Below are 19602 nucleotides of genomic sequence, written 5' to 3' on the forward strand. Positions count from 1 at the left end.
ACATAAGAACAAAACCATAAGACAGAATGGTACGGAAAATCAATGCAATTGTTTCAATAGAGATATGAAAGTGGCATACCTACAAAAAGACTGTAAAGATATGAGAAAAATAAAATAAAAAATGAACCTGAACTTAACACTCTTGTTAAGTTATTAAATAGAGAATGAAAGGCACCAGTGTGCCCAAACAAACTGTGTAATATAAGAGGAATCAAAAGAAAGTGAAAACAGAAAAGATGCATGTAGCTAGTAGTAAGAATATGCATGTGGAGGTATCTTATACTCCATGATTGCTGATGGTTAATTTCATTGTGAAATTGGAAAGGATATGAGGTGATGGGGAAATGTGGGGAAGATATGAAAGCAAGTAGGAATGGAAAGCATTGACTGAACATCTTTGCTTCTGGGATTAGCAGTTGCACATCCATTCTCCAAGCTTAAGACTATTCACCATTACACATGGAAGGGTAGGGCAAAGGATCTATAATACTATCCAACTAACTTTGAAATGAGAAGATCTATTAGGAATGTACAGGTATTCTGAGAATTTTTCCTGGGTATTCTGAGGATTTTTCAATATTACAGACTGCTGTCTGAAGCAGAAAGGATACTAAATGTCGTTGTCATGAAGCAGCAGGAATAGATGAAATTAGACCTGAAGCGGTAAAATGTAGTTGGAAGGCATGAAAGGCATGAAGGGATGAAATGGCTTCATAAAGTAATCGGTTTACCATGGAATCTGAATTAGGTTCCTTCCGATTGGACAAAAGCAGTAATTGCATCTATAAGCGAGGGAAACAGAAGCAATTACAGCAAGTATCGAGGCATTTCATTGATCAATATACAATAGAATCTCAATAATTCAAAATCAGTTAATTCAAAATTCCACCTGATTCGAAGAAGGTCTTGTTCCCTTAAACATGGAGTACGGTTTTGCATGTTTTTTCAATTGTTTAATTCATAATTCGAAGACCAATGTCGGTCCCATTACCGAAATTCATGCTTTTAATTTAAAACTGCCTTTATTCTTTAAAAAATAGTATTTCACAGGGTAACTTTAATTCAAAATTTATTCCATCGAGCTCATTAGCTGCAGTCGCTTAAGTGCGGCCAGTATCTAGTATTCGGGAGATAGTAGGTTCGAACCCAACTGTCGGCAGCCCTGAAGATGGTTTTCCGTGGTTTCCCATTTTCACACCAGGCAAATGCTGGAGCTGTACCTTAATTAAGGCCACGGCCGCTTCCTCCCCAGTCCTAGCCCTTTCCTGTCCCATCGTCGCCATAAGACATATCTGTGTCGGTGCGACGTAAAGCCAATAGGTCATGATAGAACGTGTCTTCCGGAACCTGTAGGGTAGCTTTCCACACCTTCATTTCACTTCAGTGTGTCTACAGTTTCTTCATATTTGCTAGGTTCGAGTGAAATCGTACTTCTTTTGTATTCAGCGTTTTAAGGAACGCCACAATATCAAGTAGCGGCAGTGTGCTGAAAAGCAGAATCCGCGAACACAGGCGATGCTGACAGTCGGCGAAAAAACGTGGCCCATATAATCAATTCATATACACCAAACAATATTGTCAATGCCGATGAAACTGCAGTTTTTTTCATGCTGAGCCCAAACGGACTTACTGTATGGTTTTAAAGGAGAGAAGTGCCAGTCAGGAAATCGTACAAGGGTTGGGGTCATTGTACTGTGTTGCAATGCACACGGAAGCGACAGACTTTATCCCCTCGTCATAGGAATTTTTGATAAGCCACGATGTTTTAAGGGAATCGGGTACTTTCCGTGCAAGTACAGGGCATATAAAATGCATACAATACAGTAAGCCAATGAATAAAGCACTTGCACACGACAGCGAGCATAGATTTCTCCTCGTCTTTGCATCATGCTTTGTTTTTCTTTCGTTGCATGAGGTTATGTTTGTCAGTGAGTTATTCGAGTGCATTATTTGAATACTGTAAGTGTACCTTGTTGGATACATTTTGGAAATAGATTTTTTTCCATGACATTTGAAAGGTTTAAACTGTGGATCAAAGTTAATTGCATGCAGTAACAGATGTTAAAATATTTTGTGACACGGCAAGGGTTGGCATTTCTGAATTACAAGTTGACGGTTAATTCAAAATCATGTAATTTGAAGTTCGATTTTTGCATCCTAACGACTTCGAATTAATGAGGTTTTACTGTATCGGACAAGTATTTTGGAAAGCAGAGTGTGATCAATGTGGAGATAAAGTTGGATGACAACCAGCATGGTGTCAGGACCACATTTTCAATATGATTCAAGTAATTGAAAAATGCGCTAAGAGAGATGGACAGTTATGTCCATGTTTTGTAGATCTATAAAGGCCTATGACCGAGTACCAAGGGAAAAAATTTTAGCCATACTGGGGGATTATGGGGTTAGGGTAGGTTATTAAAGGCAATCAAAGGCATTTATGTTGATGATCTGGCCGTAGTGAGAATTAATTGGTAGAATGAGTCCTTGAAGCTTGAAAAGAGGTGTAGCGATTATGATATAAAAGTAACATTTCTGTCACTAAAGTGATGTCAATAGTGAAGGAATCTAAAAGGATGATAGCTATATAGGGAATACGATATGGGAACAGGTGGATCATTTCAAGTACTTACGGTGTACATTCCCCCAGGATGATAGTATACTAAGTGAAATTGAATCAAGATGCAGCAAAGTTAAAGCAGTGCATTTGCAGTTGCGATTAATGACATTCTGTAAGAAAGAAGTGAGTTCAAACAAAACTATTTTCACATTGGTATGTTTTCAGACTGATTTTGCTGTACAGGATTGCAATCTGGCTATTTTAAATTCCGATACTGTGTGAACGCTCATGTTCAGTTTCATTCTTAAAAACTGTAGTACTGTAGAATCGCTCCAGAAGTTTCTGTGGCAAACATTCTAGTTTTCTTACTCAAACAACGTCACCTAACCGTGCTTAACCATTCGTGTGTCATGAAAACATATTTCAAGCCCCGGTAGAGTAATGACCTTTTCGCTATACATAGTCTTAATGTTAAAAATTAAATAATTGAAAAAGAGGTTCAACCTATTCAATACATAAAAGAAAGGAATGTAGTGATTACATTCTTATTTAATAGTGATTAGAAATGGGACCGGTTTCGACCCTAGTCCAGGTCATCGTCAGCCGTTCAAAACATAAAAAACAAGAAAAACAATGCATATGAAAAAGAATACGGTAAGTGAACTCTGGGTCGGTATAAGATGAAATATAAATTGATGATGGTGGTAGAAATTGTGAGTCACTTAAAATAAAACAGTACGTAATATTATGAAAGGTAGTACGGCACACGCAATGATAAGTAAAGTCTCTCAATGTTTATGAATAGTGGAGAACGGTCAAATGGGTCAGTTTTTACACTCTGTCAGGTACAAAGTCACAACACTATCGAACAACATATGAAGATCCATAAATATTTTGAAGTCGCAGACGAATAGATTTATAGAAGCAAACTGCCAGCTCTCGGTGATCAGCGCGGCACATCCAAGGTCGTGCGCTGTGGTCTTGAACGCCAAAGTAGAATGGAGAATATCCTGAAGGTCCAGTATTTGCCTCGGTTGCGGGAAGTTAAGTACGTATATATAGAAATATACAACGCAATTCAGTATAATTGAATGAGTAATTGTGCTCCTGCTGAGTTCTCGGAAAACAGTTGACTTGAAAAAACAATTGTAAAGAGAAAAAATGTAGTAAAAAGCGCAATATCGGAAAACAAATAAAAACATATATGCACAGTGCGCTATTTTTTAAATTGAAAATATTTAGGTCATGATTGAAGTAGTCGAAGTTGGCGCAAGACAAGAGTTAAAATTTGAATGAGGAGAACCGAAATGAAGGTAGTGGTTTTTTTTTTTTTTGTTTTTTGCTTGTTTGTTTGTTTGTTTGTTTGTTTGTTTTTTTTCAATTTAAAAAATAGCGCACTGTGCATATATGTTTTCATTTGTTTTCCGATATTGCGCTTTTTACTACATTTTTTTCTCTTTACAATTGTTTTTTCAAGTCAACTGTTTTCCGAGAACTCAGCAGGAGCACAATTACTCATTCAATTATACTGAATTGTGTTGTATATTTCTATATATACGTACTTAACTTCCCGCAACCGAGGCAAATACTGGACCTTCAGGACATTCTCCATTCTACTTTGGCGTTCGAGACCACAGCGCATGACCTTGGATGTGTCGCGCTGATCACCGAGAGCTGGCAGTTTGCTTCTATAAATCTATTCGTCTGCGACTTCAAAATATTTATGGATCTTCATATGTTGTTCGATAGTGTTGTGACTTTGTACCTGACAGAGTGTAAAAACTGACCCATTTGACCGTTCTCTACTCTTCATAAACATTGAGAGACTTTACTTATCATTGCGTGTGCCGTACTACCTTTCATAATATTACGTACCGTTTTATTTTAAGTGACTCACAATTTCTACCCCCATCATCAATTTATATTTCATCTTATACCGATCCAGAGTTCACTTATTCTGTTTCATATGCATTGTTTTTCTTGTTTTTTATGTTTTGAACGGCTGACGATGACCTGGACTAGGGTCGAAACCGGTCCCATTTCTAATCACTATTAAATAAGAATGTAATCGCTACATTCCTTTCTTTTATGTATTGAATAGGTTGAACCTCTTTTTCAATTATTTAATTTTTAACGTTAATACTTTCAATATGGAACAATGAAATTTTTATCGTTAAATACATAGTCTTTCCGAAATGTAACCAGAAGCGAGAATATATAAAAGTAATCTCTGAAAACAGTGATGCACCCTGTCATATATCGAGAAGTAGTGGGCTGCATTCTTACTCTGTTTCAGTGACCTACGATAGTATTAAAATTGAATAATCATTTATTCAGCTTTTATTTATGACAAGTTAAAAAATGCTTTCCGCCACATTATTTACGCTTTTCTTACAAAAACGTGTTCTCCTCTCTCGTTTCAAACTCGTGCTTGTTTACACTAGTCGACAGGTTTTACCAGTCGACTTCTGCAGCACCTTCAGATATCAACGATAAAACTCGCTAGTGCATGTAGTGAGAAATCAATACGGAAGATTGATCGCATTTGATATAATCGCTGGAATGCAGCATAAATATTGAAAAATGGGGGGGAAAATATGCACGCTCAATCACTTTGTATTTTATACAAATGTCCAAACTATAACATGAACAATTATTTTATTTTCTACGAATGTGACACAAAATGCTGTCTTGTGATACTTCTATCAAATGATATACAATAGAAGTCTGCTATAGCGAGTACGGCACATAGCGAGAACTTCATTGTAACGACACATTTTTTTCCTGTCCCTTGAAAATTCTTGTATTAAACTGTGTATTATCCTTTGGTTACAGCAAGAGCCCTATCACTGATGCATCCGTTATTACAAGTTATTAAGCATGCGATATTATTTCCATTATCGATATTCATGGACTCCAGCGATTACAATGATGATCGTTTGCAGATCATCTTCGGTGTAGTTTTTTCGCACTACTGTATGTGCACTAGCAACTTTTTCGCCGATATTCAAACTCGAAGGGAATGTCAGAGTCGATTAGTAATACTTGTTGACTGTTGTTCTGTAAACACAATTCAAAAATGAAAGAGAACATGTGTCCGTAATAATTGCGTAAATAACCTGGCCAGTAGTAGCAGTTAACACGTTAAAATTAAAGGCTGAAGTAAACAATAGATTAATTTAAAGTTACAGTATGTACTGAAATTAATGAAGAATGTGATACATCTCAAAATATGGCGCATTGGGCTGAGTGGCTCAGGTGGTTGAGGCGCTGGCTGTGCCTCTTCTTTATATATTGGGCTCAGCAATGACGTGAGCCCAGCTGACTGCTCACTGGTCGAACCAGCTCGCACAAACTGCAACTTTCTTTGTAGCGCGCCAGTCTCGTAATAACGGATGAATCAGTGGAAGGGTTCTTGTTGTAACTGAAAGATATTACACAGTTTAATACAGGAATTGTCCAAGGGACTTAAAAAAACTGTTGTTAGAATGGAGTTCTCGCTATAGCGGACTTCCACTGTATATTCAGTGTACCATAAATATTTTTAATATATCACAGTTTCCATCCACCCAATGTATATTTCTAGATGAATATCCTATTGTGAGCAAGACTTGTAGCAAGTGTTTGTAGGAAGTTATATTAAAGGAGAATATCTTTTTAATCTTTTTTCTTTTCTCTTTTCTCCATCCAGATCATCCCCGCATTGAGCCAAAATCTTTCCTTCAACCAGATGTGGTGGAATCATTTTCCAAGGAGTACATGTTTATTGGATGCATTGAGTTCATCAATAAGGTACTTTGTATGTATAGTTATTTTGTGTGTAGAGGGTGAAGTTAGTACTTAGAAAAGATAACTCACATTCAGAATAATTTTGCAGCATTGATATTAAAGTAGTAGAGAACATACCTACAAAAGTTAAATTATTCAGTATAACCACCATCTAGCCTGGACTTAACTGACTGCAATTTATTTTGCCATGTCCATATTTGTTATCACCTCATTGATGAAGGCCTTTATGGCATCGTTGCTATTGTGATACATTATTTACTTTCACCTTTGCTTCAGCTATTCCCAGCATGTATTAGTTAGGGAACTGCACTGGGGCCAGAGGGAGCTACAAATGAGGGGACCAGTAGTGTGGGAGTTTGCCTGCATCTATTTTTTTCCCCCCCACAATTTGCTTTACATCACACCGACACAGATAGGTCTTATGGTGGCATAGGGATGGGAAAGGCCATAATTAAGTTGTGAAAATGGGAAACCATAGTGTTTACATCTTCCTTGTCTTGTAAACCTTTCAGACCTGAAAGAAAACTGGCGGTGTGAATTTTTGTTTGTACGTCAAGAACTGACTAAAATGCTCTTAAATACATATATTTTTAGTTTGAAAATGAAAAATGAAAACCTACAACCTGTTTTCCAGTCATTGACTGGGTCAGGGATGGAATGAATGAAGCAGATATAGGCTATTAGTACGATGGGGTCGCCACTCCCAAAGTGATTTATTAATGACTGATAGATGCTATGAAATGAGAATGGAGATATTTTTAGTTTATTCTACAAAATAAAAATTAACATCTGAAAAAACGCACCTGCACAATTGTGCGTGTCAGGACTTAATTCACTACTTACAAAAAAGAAAAATTACCTCAATGCATGTGAATGTACATATGTACATGATCAAATGTTCTATTTTACAGTGAGGAATAATTTAAAACAATTAAATCTTCGTTCAAACACAAGTAAACGTTACATTTTCTACATTGAGGAAGAGTTTTGCTTTTACTGCCCTTTTGGCAGCAGTAACTTGTCGTCAGACCTGTAAGAAATCTGGAGGTGTCAAACATCAAAAACTTACTAAAATGCTCTCAAATACATGTTTTTACAGTTTATTTTACAAAATAAGAACTATCGGCTGAAAAACAGAACCCACACAATTGTGCATGTCAGGACTTCATTCACTACTTGCAAAAAATAAAAAAATAAAAAAATTCAACTCAATACATGTGAATATGCACATGTACGTGATCAAATGTTCTATTTTACAGTGTAGAACGAGTTTAAACAATTAAAATCTTATACATTGCATTTCTCATGTAGAGTACGAGTTTTGCTTTCACAGTCCTTTTTGTAACAGCACCCAGCACTCCTGCATGCATTGCCTGTAAGGAAACCTAGCCCGCACATATGTGCGTATCAACATTCAAAACCTCATGGTATTACGTACAATGTTGCAAGTTCACAATTTACGTTTGCTGCACAATTTACACTCTTCATTGATTATATTCTGATATTCAGTAAAGCTTCTAGATTAATATGAATGCAATAAATAAATACTTACTTTAGGCATTACTGCTTTCCGCCATCTTGCTAATGAACTGTATTTTTAAACTCTTCTTCCTGCCCCCTGGTGATCAAGTACTAAATAAAAACAGCTGAAGTACATGCTACGTGTCCCGCACAAGCACTGCAGTCTGGTCTAGCGCCAAGAAAACATCAAATAAGCTCAGACATAAATAAAATACGAACCCGCACAATTGTGTGTACACGGTCTGAAAGGGGTAAGCTGGAATAGAGTCCTATTACAACACACGTTGCTTCCCAGTGGCCACTTTCTCCATACAGTGATTAACAACTATATCATTCAGCACATTGATTCACCTGTTGGTGTTTACTTTCAGGCCCTCACAACCTCCAGTCACAAAGGGGTATTTTGTGTCTGTGATGGTAGGTTCTTCAGACATATGGTATCTCCAACTGTTACTTTAACAGTTCATCTTCCTGTCGTGGATGAAGTTCTCATTTGTCCATCTTGGTCCTTAGTCACAAGTTAACAAATCGTGAGGACAGGAAGATTGTATTGCAGGTACTTCTACTCTGTCAGACTGATAGTCATCCTTGCCTTGCCCATTTCTGTTGGTATTTCACTCATACTCCACTGATCAGTCTCTTCCTTCAACTACAAATTCCAGGCTTGTTTTATAATAGGGCTGCTCTACCAGCAGTTATCTCCTTGTGGTTGGTAGACTCCCTGAACTTCTTGGCTAGGCCGTAAACTTGCTTCTTCGTGTTGCCATATCATGCAATGATACCCAAGGTGGATTTTTCAGCACAAAGTGCTATTGCTGCCTACTAGTTGTTTTCACAGCTTGTGTCACTGCGAAAACTTCTTGTGGATTCTTGATTGATCAAGTGGGTTGTTCTTCAACTATCCTGCATATGCAGAGCTCATCTGGGCATTTTATTTGAGGTAATATAACAAGAGCTCGAGATTTTATGTTGGGAGAATCTGGAGCTTGAGTTTATTTATTTTGACTTTTAACAAATAACTACAGCATGAAATAAGTAATGGCAATCATCATCATCATCATCATCATCATCATCATCATCATCATCATCATGTGTGTTCAGTCTTGGGACTGGTTTGTTCCTACATTGAGTCTCCTCCAGTTGAGTCTAACTTGGGTTGTTCTTTTAGCATCTCCATAATTCTTCAGCCATGTGTCATTGAGGAATGTCTTCATTAGCGTGTTTCTTGGCCTTCCGTGAGAGTATTTACCAGGCATTTTACAGTAAAATATATAGTATTACAAATTTAGTCAAAAGACATAATTTAAGAATCACTTTTAGGACTAATAACACAAACTCAAAATTATTTTATAACACTTATATCGTTGTTAATAATAATAATAATAATAATAATAATAATAATAAATTCCAAAAATCAGGTGTTTACAACCTGAAATGTGCTAGTTGTTTAAGAACTTATATTGGACAAACAGGAAGAAACTTCGTTACAAGATATCAGGAACATACCAGAGCCAAGAAATACAACAGATACTCGGCCATGAGCGAACACGACAGACTCCAATCACATGTTTACAAACATAGACAATGACCTTAAAATACTGAAAACTGTAAATAAAGGCCATTTGTTGAACATATTTGAAGTAATTTACATGTATCTAGAACAAAAAACAATCCAGCAAATAATATCAATGAGCTTTCTGAGAAATATAACATCTTATATGAAGAACTAATAAAAGCGAGAGTTAGGAAAAAACGTCAGACTCTAACACGTCACATGCTCGGTGACACTCAGGTCGTTCACCCTAGGACATCCCCACCCTACTTCCCCTCCACACTCCCTGCTCAGCGTAGAAGCTACCAGTACTTGTTTTAAAGCAGATGCACACTTACCTTAGTACATCGAGGCCAATAATGAGTAAGTAACACTATTATATTACATTATATTCATTTCATCTTCCATTTCTTGTTACTTACACTTAGTTTTTCATTTTTATTTCAGATAAAATAATATTCATTACTACAAAGAAGCATTTTGAAGCATTCAATGTATATACTATCTAAGTAATGCATTAAACTAATGTATTATTAAGGTCCACCTTTTCAATACAAAATATATGGCGCACTGACTTTAATCGTAAATAAACGACGTGACTTCGGCTCAGTTGTTCTTCAGTTGGATAACAGCATCTTAAAGGAGCCAGCATGTAATAATCTCCTTATCCAATAACTCAAGGATTCCTATCTTTAACATCTTTTTAATGCGCATTGGACTGTTTATGAATCTCTGTCATGGAGTTATTTTTGACATAGTGCTGCATGTCTCTATAATTCTTTTCTCAATATCTCACATGGTATGTACATTTACGAGACCTTGTGTGTCTTTACATTGTTTGATTTCTTCAGTATTTATGTTTTAATTTTGCTTTAGGCTGATGATGACCTAATATTAGGTCGAAACTAGTCCCTAATCATTTATGTAATTTAAACTCTGTATATTTTGTATTGAAAAGGTGGACCTTAATAATACATTAGTTTAACTCTATTGTAATCGCAGTTTAATACAGATCTATCATGATGAAACTTATTTCATTTAATTAAGGAATGCATATCAATGATCTAACAAATCTTTCATCAAGAAATATAAATCAAGTGTGCTATTCACAATAGTTATCATTTAAGATTTTATAAAGTACAACTACTATTTCCCAAGAATATTATCAAGAGTATAATGGACAATTCAACTGTTTTTATCTATCATATGACTTACAATTTGAACAAAATTTCTAAGATCTTATTTTTAATGTTGTACCATACATCAATATTTTAATGTGTCTTTCCAGTTTTAATGATATCTGTTTTGTATTCTGATATATTAATGTTAATTTATTATAGCTGATGATGTCCCTTAGGGGACGAAACATGTACTAAATATAATAAATTATATATTTATTGAATAGGCAGACCACTAGGTTATAATATTTTTATCTTAAACTAGCAGTTACAGGTAAAATAATAAAAGTAATCATTCCTCGATACTGTAATAAGACATTGTCTGAAAATCCCTAAAGTATAAACATTCACCAACAAATTGAGTTTCATTTACCCCGGAAACTCTTTGTAAACCACGTTTGTGTTATTGCCTTTTGGGGCTAAACAAAAAGAAATACACATTCCTCTATTTTAAAGGAGATTCCAAATACAAATTTTCGCGTCTGTAATATCATCAGTTCGTGAGATATAAGCATCCTCATTAAAAATTATTCACTTCATTTTTCACTTCTTTTCACCCCCCTGTGAAGTGCCTTTTCCAAAAACAAAAAGTACGTGTTTCTTTATTTTTAAAGGGGATATAAGTATCCTCATAAAATTAATTGCAACTTCTTTTTCCCTTTTTTCCACCCCCTCTCTCTTTAAGTGGACTTTCCAAAAACAAAAAAAATATGTGTTTCTTTACTTTTAAAGAAGATTCAAAATACCAACTTTCACGTCTGTAACACCTTCAGTTTCTGAGATATAAGTATCCTATCCTCTTAAACAGAATTCAGCTTCTTCTTTACTTATATTTTTTTTCACTCCTCCTCCTCCCCCCCCCCCTCCCCCCCAAGTCGATTTTCCGAAAACAAAAAATATGTGTTTATTTTTAAAGGAGATCCCAAATGCCAATTTTCACGTCTGTAACATCTTTTTTGAGACATAAGTATCCATACAAAAAGAATTCAGCTCATTTTTAACCCCACCCCCGTTAAGATTTCCCCCCAAAATGCATGTTTCTTTATTTTGAAAGGAGATTCCAAACACCAATTTTCACGTCTGTATCCATCAGTTTTTGAGATATAAGTATCCACATAAATAGAATTAAATTTTTTCACTTCCTTTCACCCTCCCTTCTTAAGTGAATTTTCCAAAAACAAAAAATACGTGTTTATTTATAAAGGAGCTTCTAAATGCCAATTATCACAACTGTAACATCTTCAGTTTTCGAGATATATATCCTCATAAAAGGAATTCAATTCCTTTTCCCTCCCCCCCCCCCCCCACCCCCCAAATGTGCGTTTCTTTATTTTAAAGGAGATTCAAAATACCAATTTTCACGTCTGTATCATGTTTAGTTTTCATGAGAAATAAGTATCTTCATACAAATAATTCAATAAAATTTTCAATTCTTTCACCCCCTAATTGGTTTTTCCAAAATCAAAGGAATATGTGTTACTTTTCTTTTAAAGGGGATTCCAAACACCAATTTTCATGTCTGCATCATCTTTATTTTTTTGAGATATAAGTAGACTCATAGAAATAATTTAACTAATTTTTCAATTTTTCACCCCCGCCTAAGTTGATTTTCCGAAAAAGAAAAAAAATATCCATTTCTTTATGAGATTCCAATCACCAATTTTTACGTCTGTAACGTCTTCAGTTTTTGAGATATCAGAATCCTAATAAAAATAATTCAACCCACTTTTCAGTCCTTTCTATCCGCCCCCCCCCCCCCCCCTTCCCCATGTGGTTTTCCCAAAAAACAAAAAATACGTGTTTCTTATTTTCGAAAGGGATTAAAAATACCAATTTTCACTTCTGTAACATGTTAAGTGTTTGAGATATACAGTAGATATTCTCATTCTAAAAATTCACCCACTTTTTTGTTCCCCTTAAGTGGATTTTCAAAAAAAAATATCTATGTCTCTTTACTTTTACAGGAGATTACAATTACCAGTTTTCAAGTCTGTAATCATATGTCAAGTATCTGAGATATATTGCAGGCCTAGATATATTTTCTTTTAAATTCCACCCCATTTGTCACTCCTGTTAACCCCCTATTCATTGGATTTTTCAAAAACAAGAAAGTACTTGTTTCTTTATTTTTAAAGGAGATTCCAGATACGAATTTTCATGTCTGTAACATCTTCAATTTTTGAGATATAAGTAGCCTCATAATAGGTATTCAACCAATTTTCCCCCTTTTTCACTCCCCTCCCCCCCCCTTAATTGGATTTTGTGAAAACAAAAAAACACGTGTTTCTATATTTTTATAGGAGATTCCGAATACCAAGTTTAACGTCTGTAAAAATTTTTTTTTTAGGTGGGTATAGATACTTTCATTTAAAAATTTCACCCACTTTTCACCCCCTTAGCAACAAAAACATATGTGTTTCTTTATTTTTAAAGCAGATTCTAAATACCAACTTTTACATCTGTAAACTTTTAAAGTTTTGGGATATAGAGACTCATTTTAAAAAGGTAAAAATTAACTCGATTTGTCACTCCTGTTTAACCCCCATTAATTGAGTTTTCCAAAAACAAAAAATACATATTTCTTTATTTTTAAAGGAGATTCAAAACACCAATTTTCAGGTGTGTAATATCTTTAGTTTCTGAGATATAAGTATCCTTATTAAAGGCATTCAACCCATTTTCCACCCTTTTTCATTCCTCCTAGTGGGATTTTCCAAAAACAAAAAAATATGTGTTTCTTAATTTTTAAAGGAGATTCTAAATACCAATTTTTTACATCTGTAAACTTTTAAACTGTTGAGATACAGATACACTCATTTTAAAAATTCAACCCCCTTTTCATCCGCTTACTGATGAAAAATTCTCCCTTAGCGAGCACCTACATTGTAATATAAATGTATCCTCAAAATTTAATTTCTTTATGTCCAGTAGTTTTGGCTCGGCGATGATGAATCACTCTGTCAAGACAAGTTATTTTATATATATATATATATAGATATTCACTACTTTGTTGTAAAGCTGTTCAAAGTAATGCAATATATCCTGCTTCTTTGTCATCACTCCCTCCTGTTCATTTTTAATGACGTTAGCACCTTCTCCTGGGTTTTTCTTCTTTTTAACCCACTGGAATAAGATCTTTTTGTTTCTGGTTGTATCTTCTTACAGAGATTCGGTGAATTTTTGCCAGCATTTCTTTTTCTCTCCTTGAACCACCTTGGAACACTCCTTCTTGCAGTGCCTGTATTCTGTTTTGCATTCTGTTGTTCTGTTTCTCAGCCATCTTTTCCAAGCTTGTTTCTTTCTTTTAACTATATCTTCAATGTCTTCCTCATAACCTTCCTTTTTGCTTGATAATGTATGCATATCTCATAACCTATTTCCATAAATAATAACGTATCACCTATAGCTCTACTCTGAATATATATAACCTACATTTATCTTGACTTGCTACTTGCAAGCTGTATAATCTCTAAATATTATTCTTGAAGGAACATTGTCTTCAGCTATGGCACAATGTTATTTGGATCTAACATTGTCATTCCTTATTTAGCTGAAATTTGCTTATACATGTAGAAGACTATCTAACTCCTTATACATTGCTTTATATAGAAATCACTCGTGAGAAATTACTTATCATGGCTTATTTTGATGATCTATATGGCACATCAACTATGCACTGAATACATATAGTCTACACAAATATCATCTATCAAACTGCATAATTTAACACAAGAAACTTATAGTTGGGCCCACGAGAGTTGAAGTCTGACATTTAGCGCCACCGGCGAGGAAAAGTTGACTAACGTTTCTCGGATGGTCTGTTGCTATGGCAGCGATAACAGAGATGCCACATTTAAGAACGCTATCGCCGCGTGGGTTGGCTTGCTCACAGTCGCTTTTGTGATATTCGGAATAGTACTGTGTTAGCTGCGTTAGTAGTTGCTGGTTTATGTAATAATATTATTTTCGTTGTTTTTTTAAATAATTTTTTTAAGTTAATCAGTGGCTAGTTGTACAGTTCTATTCTCTATTTGACATGTGCATTTGTTGAGGTACTGTCAGTTTAGTGAATATGAAATCTCTTTATTGGCAATGACGTACTCTGTCTTAAAAGCTGGAATTATTAGCATGAGCTTCGGAACGGGCCAAAATTTATTGAATTGCATTAGGCCAACATAGTTGATTAATTATTCAGCCTATATGAAAAGCTGATATGCCGCAGAATGAGGTAACTATGACAACGCAGCGTACTTCGTAGTTACTGCTTTCATCACTCAAATGTCAGGCTTCAACTCTCATGGGCCCAACTTTAGATTATATCCACTGCCTCTGGACTGGTCTAGATTTGGTTCAGCCTTTTCATCTCCGAGCGACCCTCGTGGTTGTCATCTGGTTATGCGGTCATATGTTGTATTGAATCGTTGTGGTTCGGCTCAGTCCATTTCCCCATCTTCTTACAGAGGTTCCATCTTGACAATCTCGTTCATGCAATTGGAAAATACAGTTGACATCAGCTGATACATCTTAACTTTATACTCAAGGCCTTTTAATTGATTAAGTATTATTCTTTGTAAGTGCTTGGTCTCGTCTCTAATTTACTATTATTAGACCTTCAATATGCTGGCAGTATTCAGATAATTTATATTAAATGGATTTGTTTTATAAGCCTTAGCAAGTTTAATGCATTCTTGTTATCTTTTTTTTTTCCCCTTGGTAATTCTAGTTAAATCGGCTTTTCGTAGCTGAGTGGTTTTCAGTTGGGTTTTTTTGGCAATTGAAAAGAAAATACGCGTTTCTATGTTCTTTCGATTTGTTTTGCGTTAAATCACTGGATTATAATAATAAATATGATTTTCTGCTTCAAATCTTTTCTTTTTTAATTTTTTTAAAATTACTTTGCCTCTTATCTTGAATACGTCCCTGCGCTAAGATTGCCAATGAATTTGTCATTTCTTTTCAGTTTTGGATCCACTCAACAGTTTAACTCTCATGTTTTTGTCTTTTTGCACCGCCACCAAGATTAGATCTATTTTGGTACGGTGTTAATCTGGACTTCAATGACATTACTATGACATTATTCAATCTGCTAACTTTGTCACAGATAATCACGTTTACTCCAATTCGACTGAAACTTCACTTTTGGGATAGTGTAATGGTACAATATGCAAATAATCCCTACCGTTGTATTCTGATTTTAGGAACGGATTTTTTTACTTTAGCAGGGTGGAAGTATATAATTTTTAAATCACTATATTGCATGTCAAAAGCCTGCATTTAATTAAATACCTCTCTGCAGTGTTCATATCAAATTAGGGCATATAATGCTGTTGATTGTGATTATAGTACATGGTTCATTTGTTTACTTTTTCTTTTGTTGTGTTGTAGGTGAAAACTGGATTGTTTGCTGAGCACTCAAATCAGTTATGGAATATCAGTGGTGTTAATTCCTGGACCAAAGTTAACTCTGGCTTGATTAAAATGTACAAAGCCGAGGTAAGAAAATTTCTATAGTAGCTTGGAAGATGTTTGTAAAATGCTCATTTTACACTCAAGTTAATGCTCCTATCCTCTTTTACTCTGTTCTTAAAGCAAGTTTATAATTTTTACATGCTGTTGTTATTAGAGATAGGCGAAGTGACACTACTGACTGTACCTTTCAAATAAAGCTTTTTGAGAGTCCACCTTTTCAATACATTATTGGTTTTTATTTACATAAAAAACGTTTACATTATTAATGTCTTAACGGAACATGTTTGCCCACAGTTTTGGGCATCATCAGCCATTGTTCCTACACTCAACAATCAAAATAGCCAGGATCCTGGGTATTTGTTTCCTGATCATATTTAAAATTGTCATGCTAACTTGGATACTATTTGATAAAATACGTTTTCTTATAAATATATGATTTGTGGGGACATCCGGCTGTTTTGTATTATTCTGATTGGTGAAATGTGCTATATATAAAAAGCATTGATATTTTACACAATTATTCTGTTTAAAAAGTGAGTCTTCACTTGTTGAACATTAGATAAAAAACCAAATTGCTATGCTTTATATCTTATTGAACTTTAAGGACTGAACAATTTAAACTCACTAATGTCATCGGACTGCAAGACAAGCAGTACCTGGACAGTGTCTCGTAATGCCATGGTGAAGCAGTGAGTCGACACGCGGCACACTTCCACCTCGGACTGCAAGAGTAACAGTGTTCGTATACTCGACACCTGGGCAGTGACTTACATTGGCACAGTGAAGCAGAGTGTCGTCACACGGCACACTTCTGTCTCAGACTACACGAGAAGCAGTGTTTTGTGATGGCGTGGTGAAAGATGAGCCATGTTTCACAACTTCACTGAATAAACTGTTCGATGTTCTGATAACGATAAAATATGAGGTTCATTAAATGTTTAATGAGCAAATGCACTAAATACAGTTTGATAAATAGGTGATGTACAGTATAATAGTACTAATATATAGTAATATTATGTATTTGCTCCTTCACTAACCACTTAGAATAATACTAAAAAGGATCAGTTTTACAGTTAAAAGTGAAAGCAGGAACTAATTTGAATAATTATAAAATGATTAGTGAAACTCAAGAAGAGTTTAAAATAGGTATTGTACCATATTTGCTTGCATACAACTTGCACGTTTTTGACCAAAAATAAGTGTGAACATTTTCGGTGTGTGATATATGCGGGGATTTGTGTGTGAAATATCGTATTCCCGAAAAAAATTTGCATTAGGCTAATGAAACAAGACAACTGGCATACTTACCCCATTCATTGTCACTGCCTTCAATCGCTGAGCTTTTCTCATGTGCATTGTGGCGTTTTGTTCTTTATATATGGTATATATATATATATCATTACCATTGATGGAAACTGGTTGATTCAAAAGCAATAGTAGTCATACGTCACCAATCCCTCAGATGACACTTTATAGAAACAAAATTTTGAAAGTATGTTTTTTTTTCTTTTTCCAAATACCATGCCCCCGAAAAAGGCTGAGGCGAGGCTTAGAATATGGTCTCGTAACTCGGTATCCGTTTCAATACCATTCTCATAATATGAATCGATACCATAAAAAGGCAACAGCTAAATACAAGGGTAACGAACAGAGTGACAGGAAGCTACACCGGGAGGGACAGGAATAGGTCCGTGGTAGGTACACAGTAAAGAAAAACGGGCTCCATTTGATAACAAGGATTAACAACTGTATTAGACAAAGTGTAAATGACTTTCTACAATGTACATATCGATGGCCTAGATTGAATACCTCGTATCTCAAAAAGTTCTTGCTATCCATTATTTCCCTTAAGACTGGTCACGCCTCCCAGCCACATTTGGATATGCAGTCCATCAGAGCAATGTTCGTTGGGTTTATTTTCCTATGCGGAGGCGTAAAGGAAAATGAACCTTATAAAAATTATACTCTAGGGCAGGGCCTCTCAAACACCCAAAATCTCACGCGTGCAGAGCGAGGCGCAAGAGCTCCGTGCACTGTGCATCGGTGCCGCTCTGTATGGCTCGGATCAACGCTTCGTCTCTGGGCTACTCGGCTATGCTCGGCTATACTCGGCTCAACTCAGCCCGGATTTGGAGCGCTACGGCGCAAGTGGGGGAGAGGGAGACAGGGGGAGCGAGCGAGACAGGCGTGAGGAAAGAGAGAGTTAGCGCTATTGCTCCAAATCGAGGAGTGGGGGTCTGCACTCTGATCAACCAAGCCAAGTCGTCTTTTGCACCGTGCACAGTGCATGCACCACGCGCATGCACCCTGAGAGGCCCTGCTCTAGGTGTTAGTAAATAAGTCACACGGACATACTTTCCTGTAGTACGGTACGGTAAGGTTCATTTTCCTTCAGACGTCGGCATAGGAATAAAGAACAAAACGAATATTGTTCTGATGGACTGCATATTCATGTGTGGCTGGAAGGCGTAACCAGTCTTAAGGGAAATAATGGATGGGAAGAACTTTGTGAGATACGAGGTTTTCATTCTAGGCCATCGATATACAGTATATAAACGATTTGATATATCACAGATAAACATAGACGATGTCCATTTCATGTTTTTTTTTCTTCCCCATTTTGAAAAATAGGAGCTACAACATTCCTCTTGAAGGTGGAAGTATAATAGAGAAGACAATGAAAAAACAAAGTAGCCAAGTTAACAATTTCAAAACCCTGCGTACATTATTCTTTCTTCTTTTTGGAACACACAAAACATTTTCAAGAATAACTTTCCAACAACACTGTTATATAGCCCATATATAAAATGCATCACCTCCAGGGTGTTTTAAAAAGCCTAAAAATAAATCTAAGACATCAAAAAGGGGAGGTAAGGATGAAAGTAACAGCTGAGGATAGGATAGGAGAGGAGAGTAGAAGTTCAAATCCGACTGTGTTACTTAAAAAGTTCTTTCACCCGTTACTGTCAGTATCAGATGCTTTGAACAGTCATCTCCACGAAAGTTACTCTCAGTCCACTTTTAAAGTTTTCAAACCAAGAGTCATGAAATTATGAGTAACCAGCCAAAGGAATTTTTTTTTTTTTACAATGATGGAAAAACTATTAAGGCACAGATCAAGGCCTCAGAAACGTGAGTCTATGAAGAGCGTGCCTGAAGGGCAAAATTAAAGTTCTAGAGAATTATCAGCAGTTTTTAGCTCACCCAGATCCCATGTGGACGATTTAGAGTTCCAATTGGACGGAAAAGGTCTCGCATAGTACGGCCAAGCCGCACGAGGTCAATGCTCCCTCCACACACACACACACACACACACACACACACACACACACACACACACACACACACTCACTCTGTACGTAAGTCGATGCCAGACTAACAGGCCGAGCTTGGCTGTCCCTTATATATGTGAGAGGAAGCACAGACTTGTAGCTTCCAGAAGTTTAGATGATGTAACTGGTGACGTAGGTAGTACAGGGTAAATAGCAGACAAGCAGTCAGTATACATCAAGTTGCAGGAGCAGACGAAGAGA

The 19602-nt window shown here is 36.0% G+C and overlaps 1 protein-coding gene across 1 annotated transcript in view; it reads left to right on the plus strand.

The window, feature by feature from the left end:
• Positions 1 to 19602, plus strand: part of Ptpa (Phosphotyrosyl phosphatase activator) — a 44412-nt gene that overhangs the window by 16110 nt on the left and 8700 nt on the right. Inside the window, exons 6-7 of the mRNA XM_067145053.2 lie at positions 6252 to 6352; positions 15986 to 16093. Of these exons, the coding sequence (XP_067001154.2) occupies positions 6252 to 6352; positions 15986 to 16093 (209 nt within the window). The remainder of the gene's footprint in view (positions 1 to 6251; positions 6353 to 15985; positions 16094 to 19602) is intronic.

Source organism: Anabrus simplex, chromosome 4, assembly GCF_040414725.1.
Source record: "Anabrus simplex isolate iqAnaSimp1 chromosome 4, ASM4041472v1, whole genome shotgun sequence".
Lineage (NCBI taxonomy): Eukaryota > Metazoa > Arthropoda > Insecta > Orthoptera > Tettigoniidae > Anabrus > Anabrus simplex.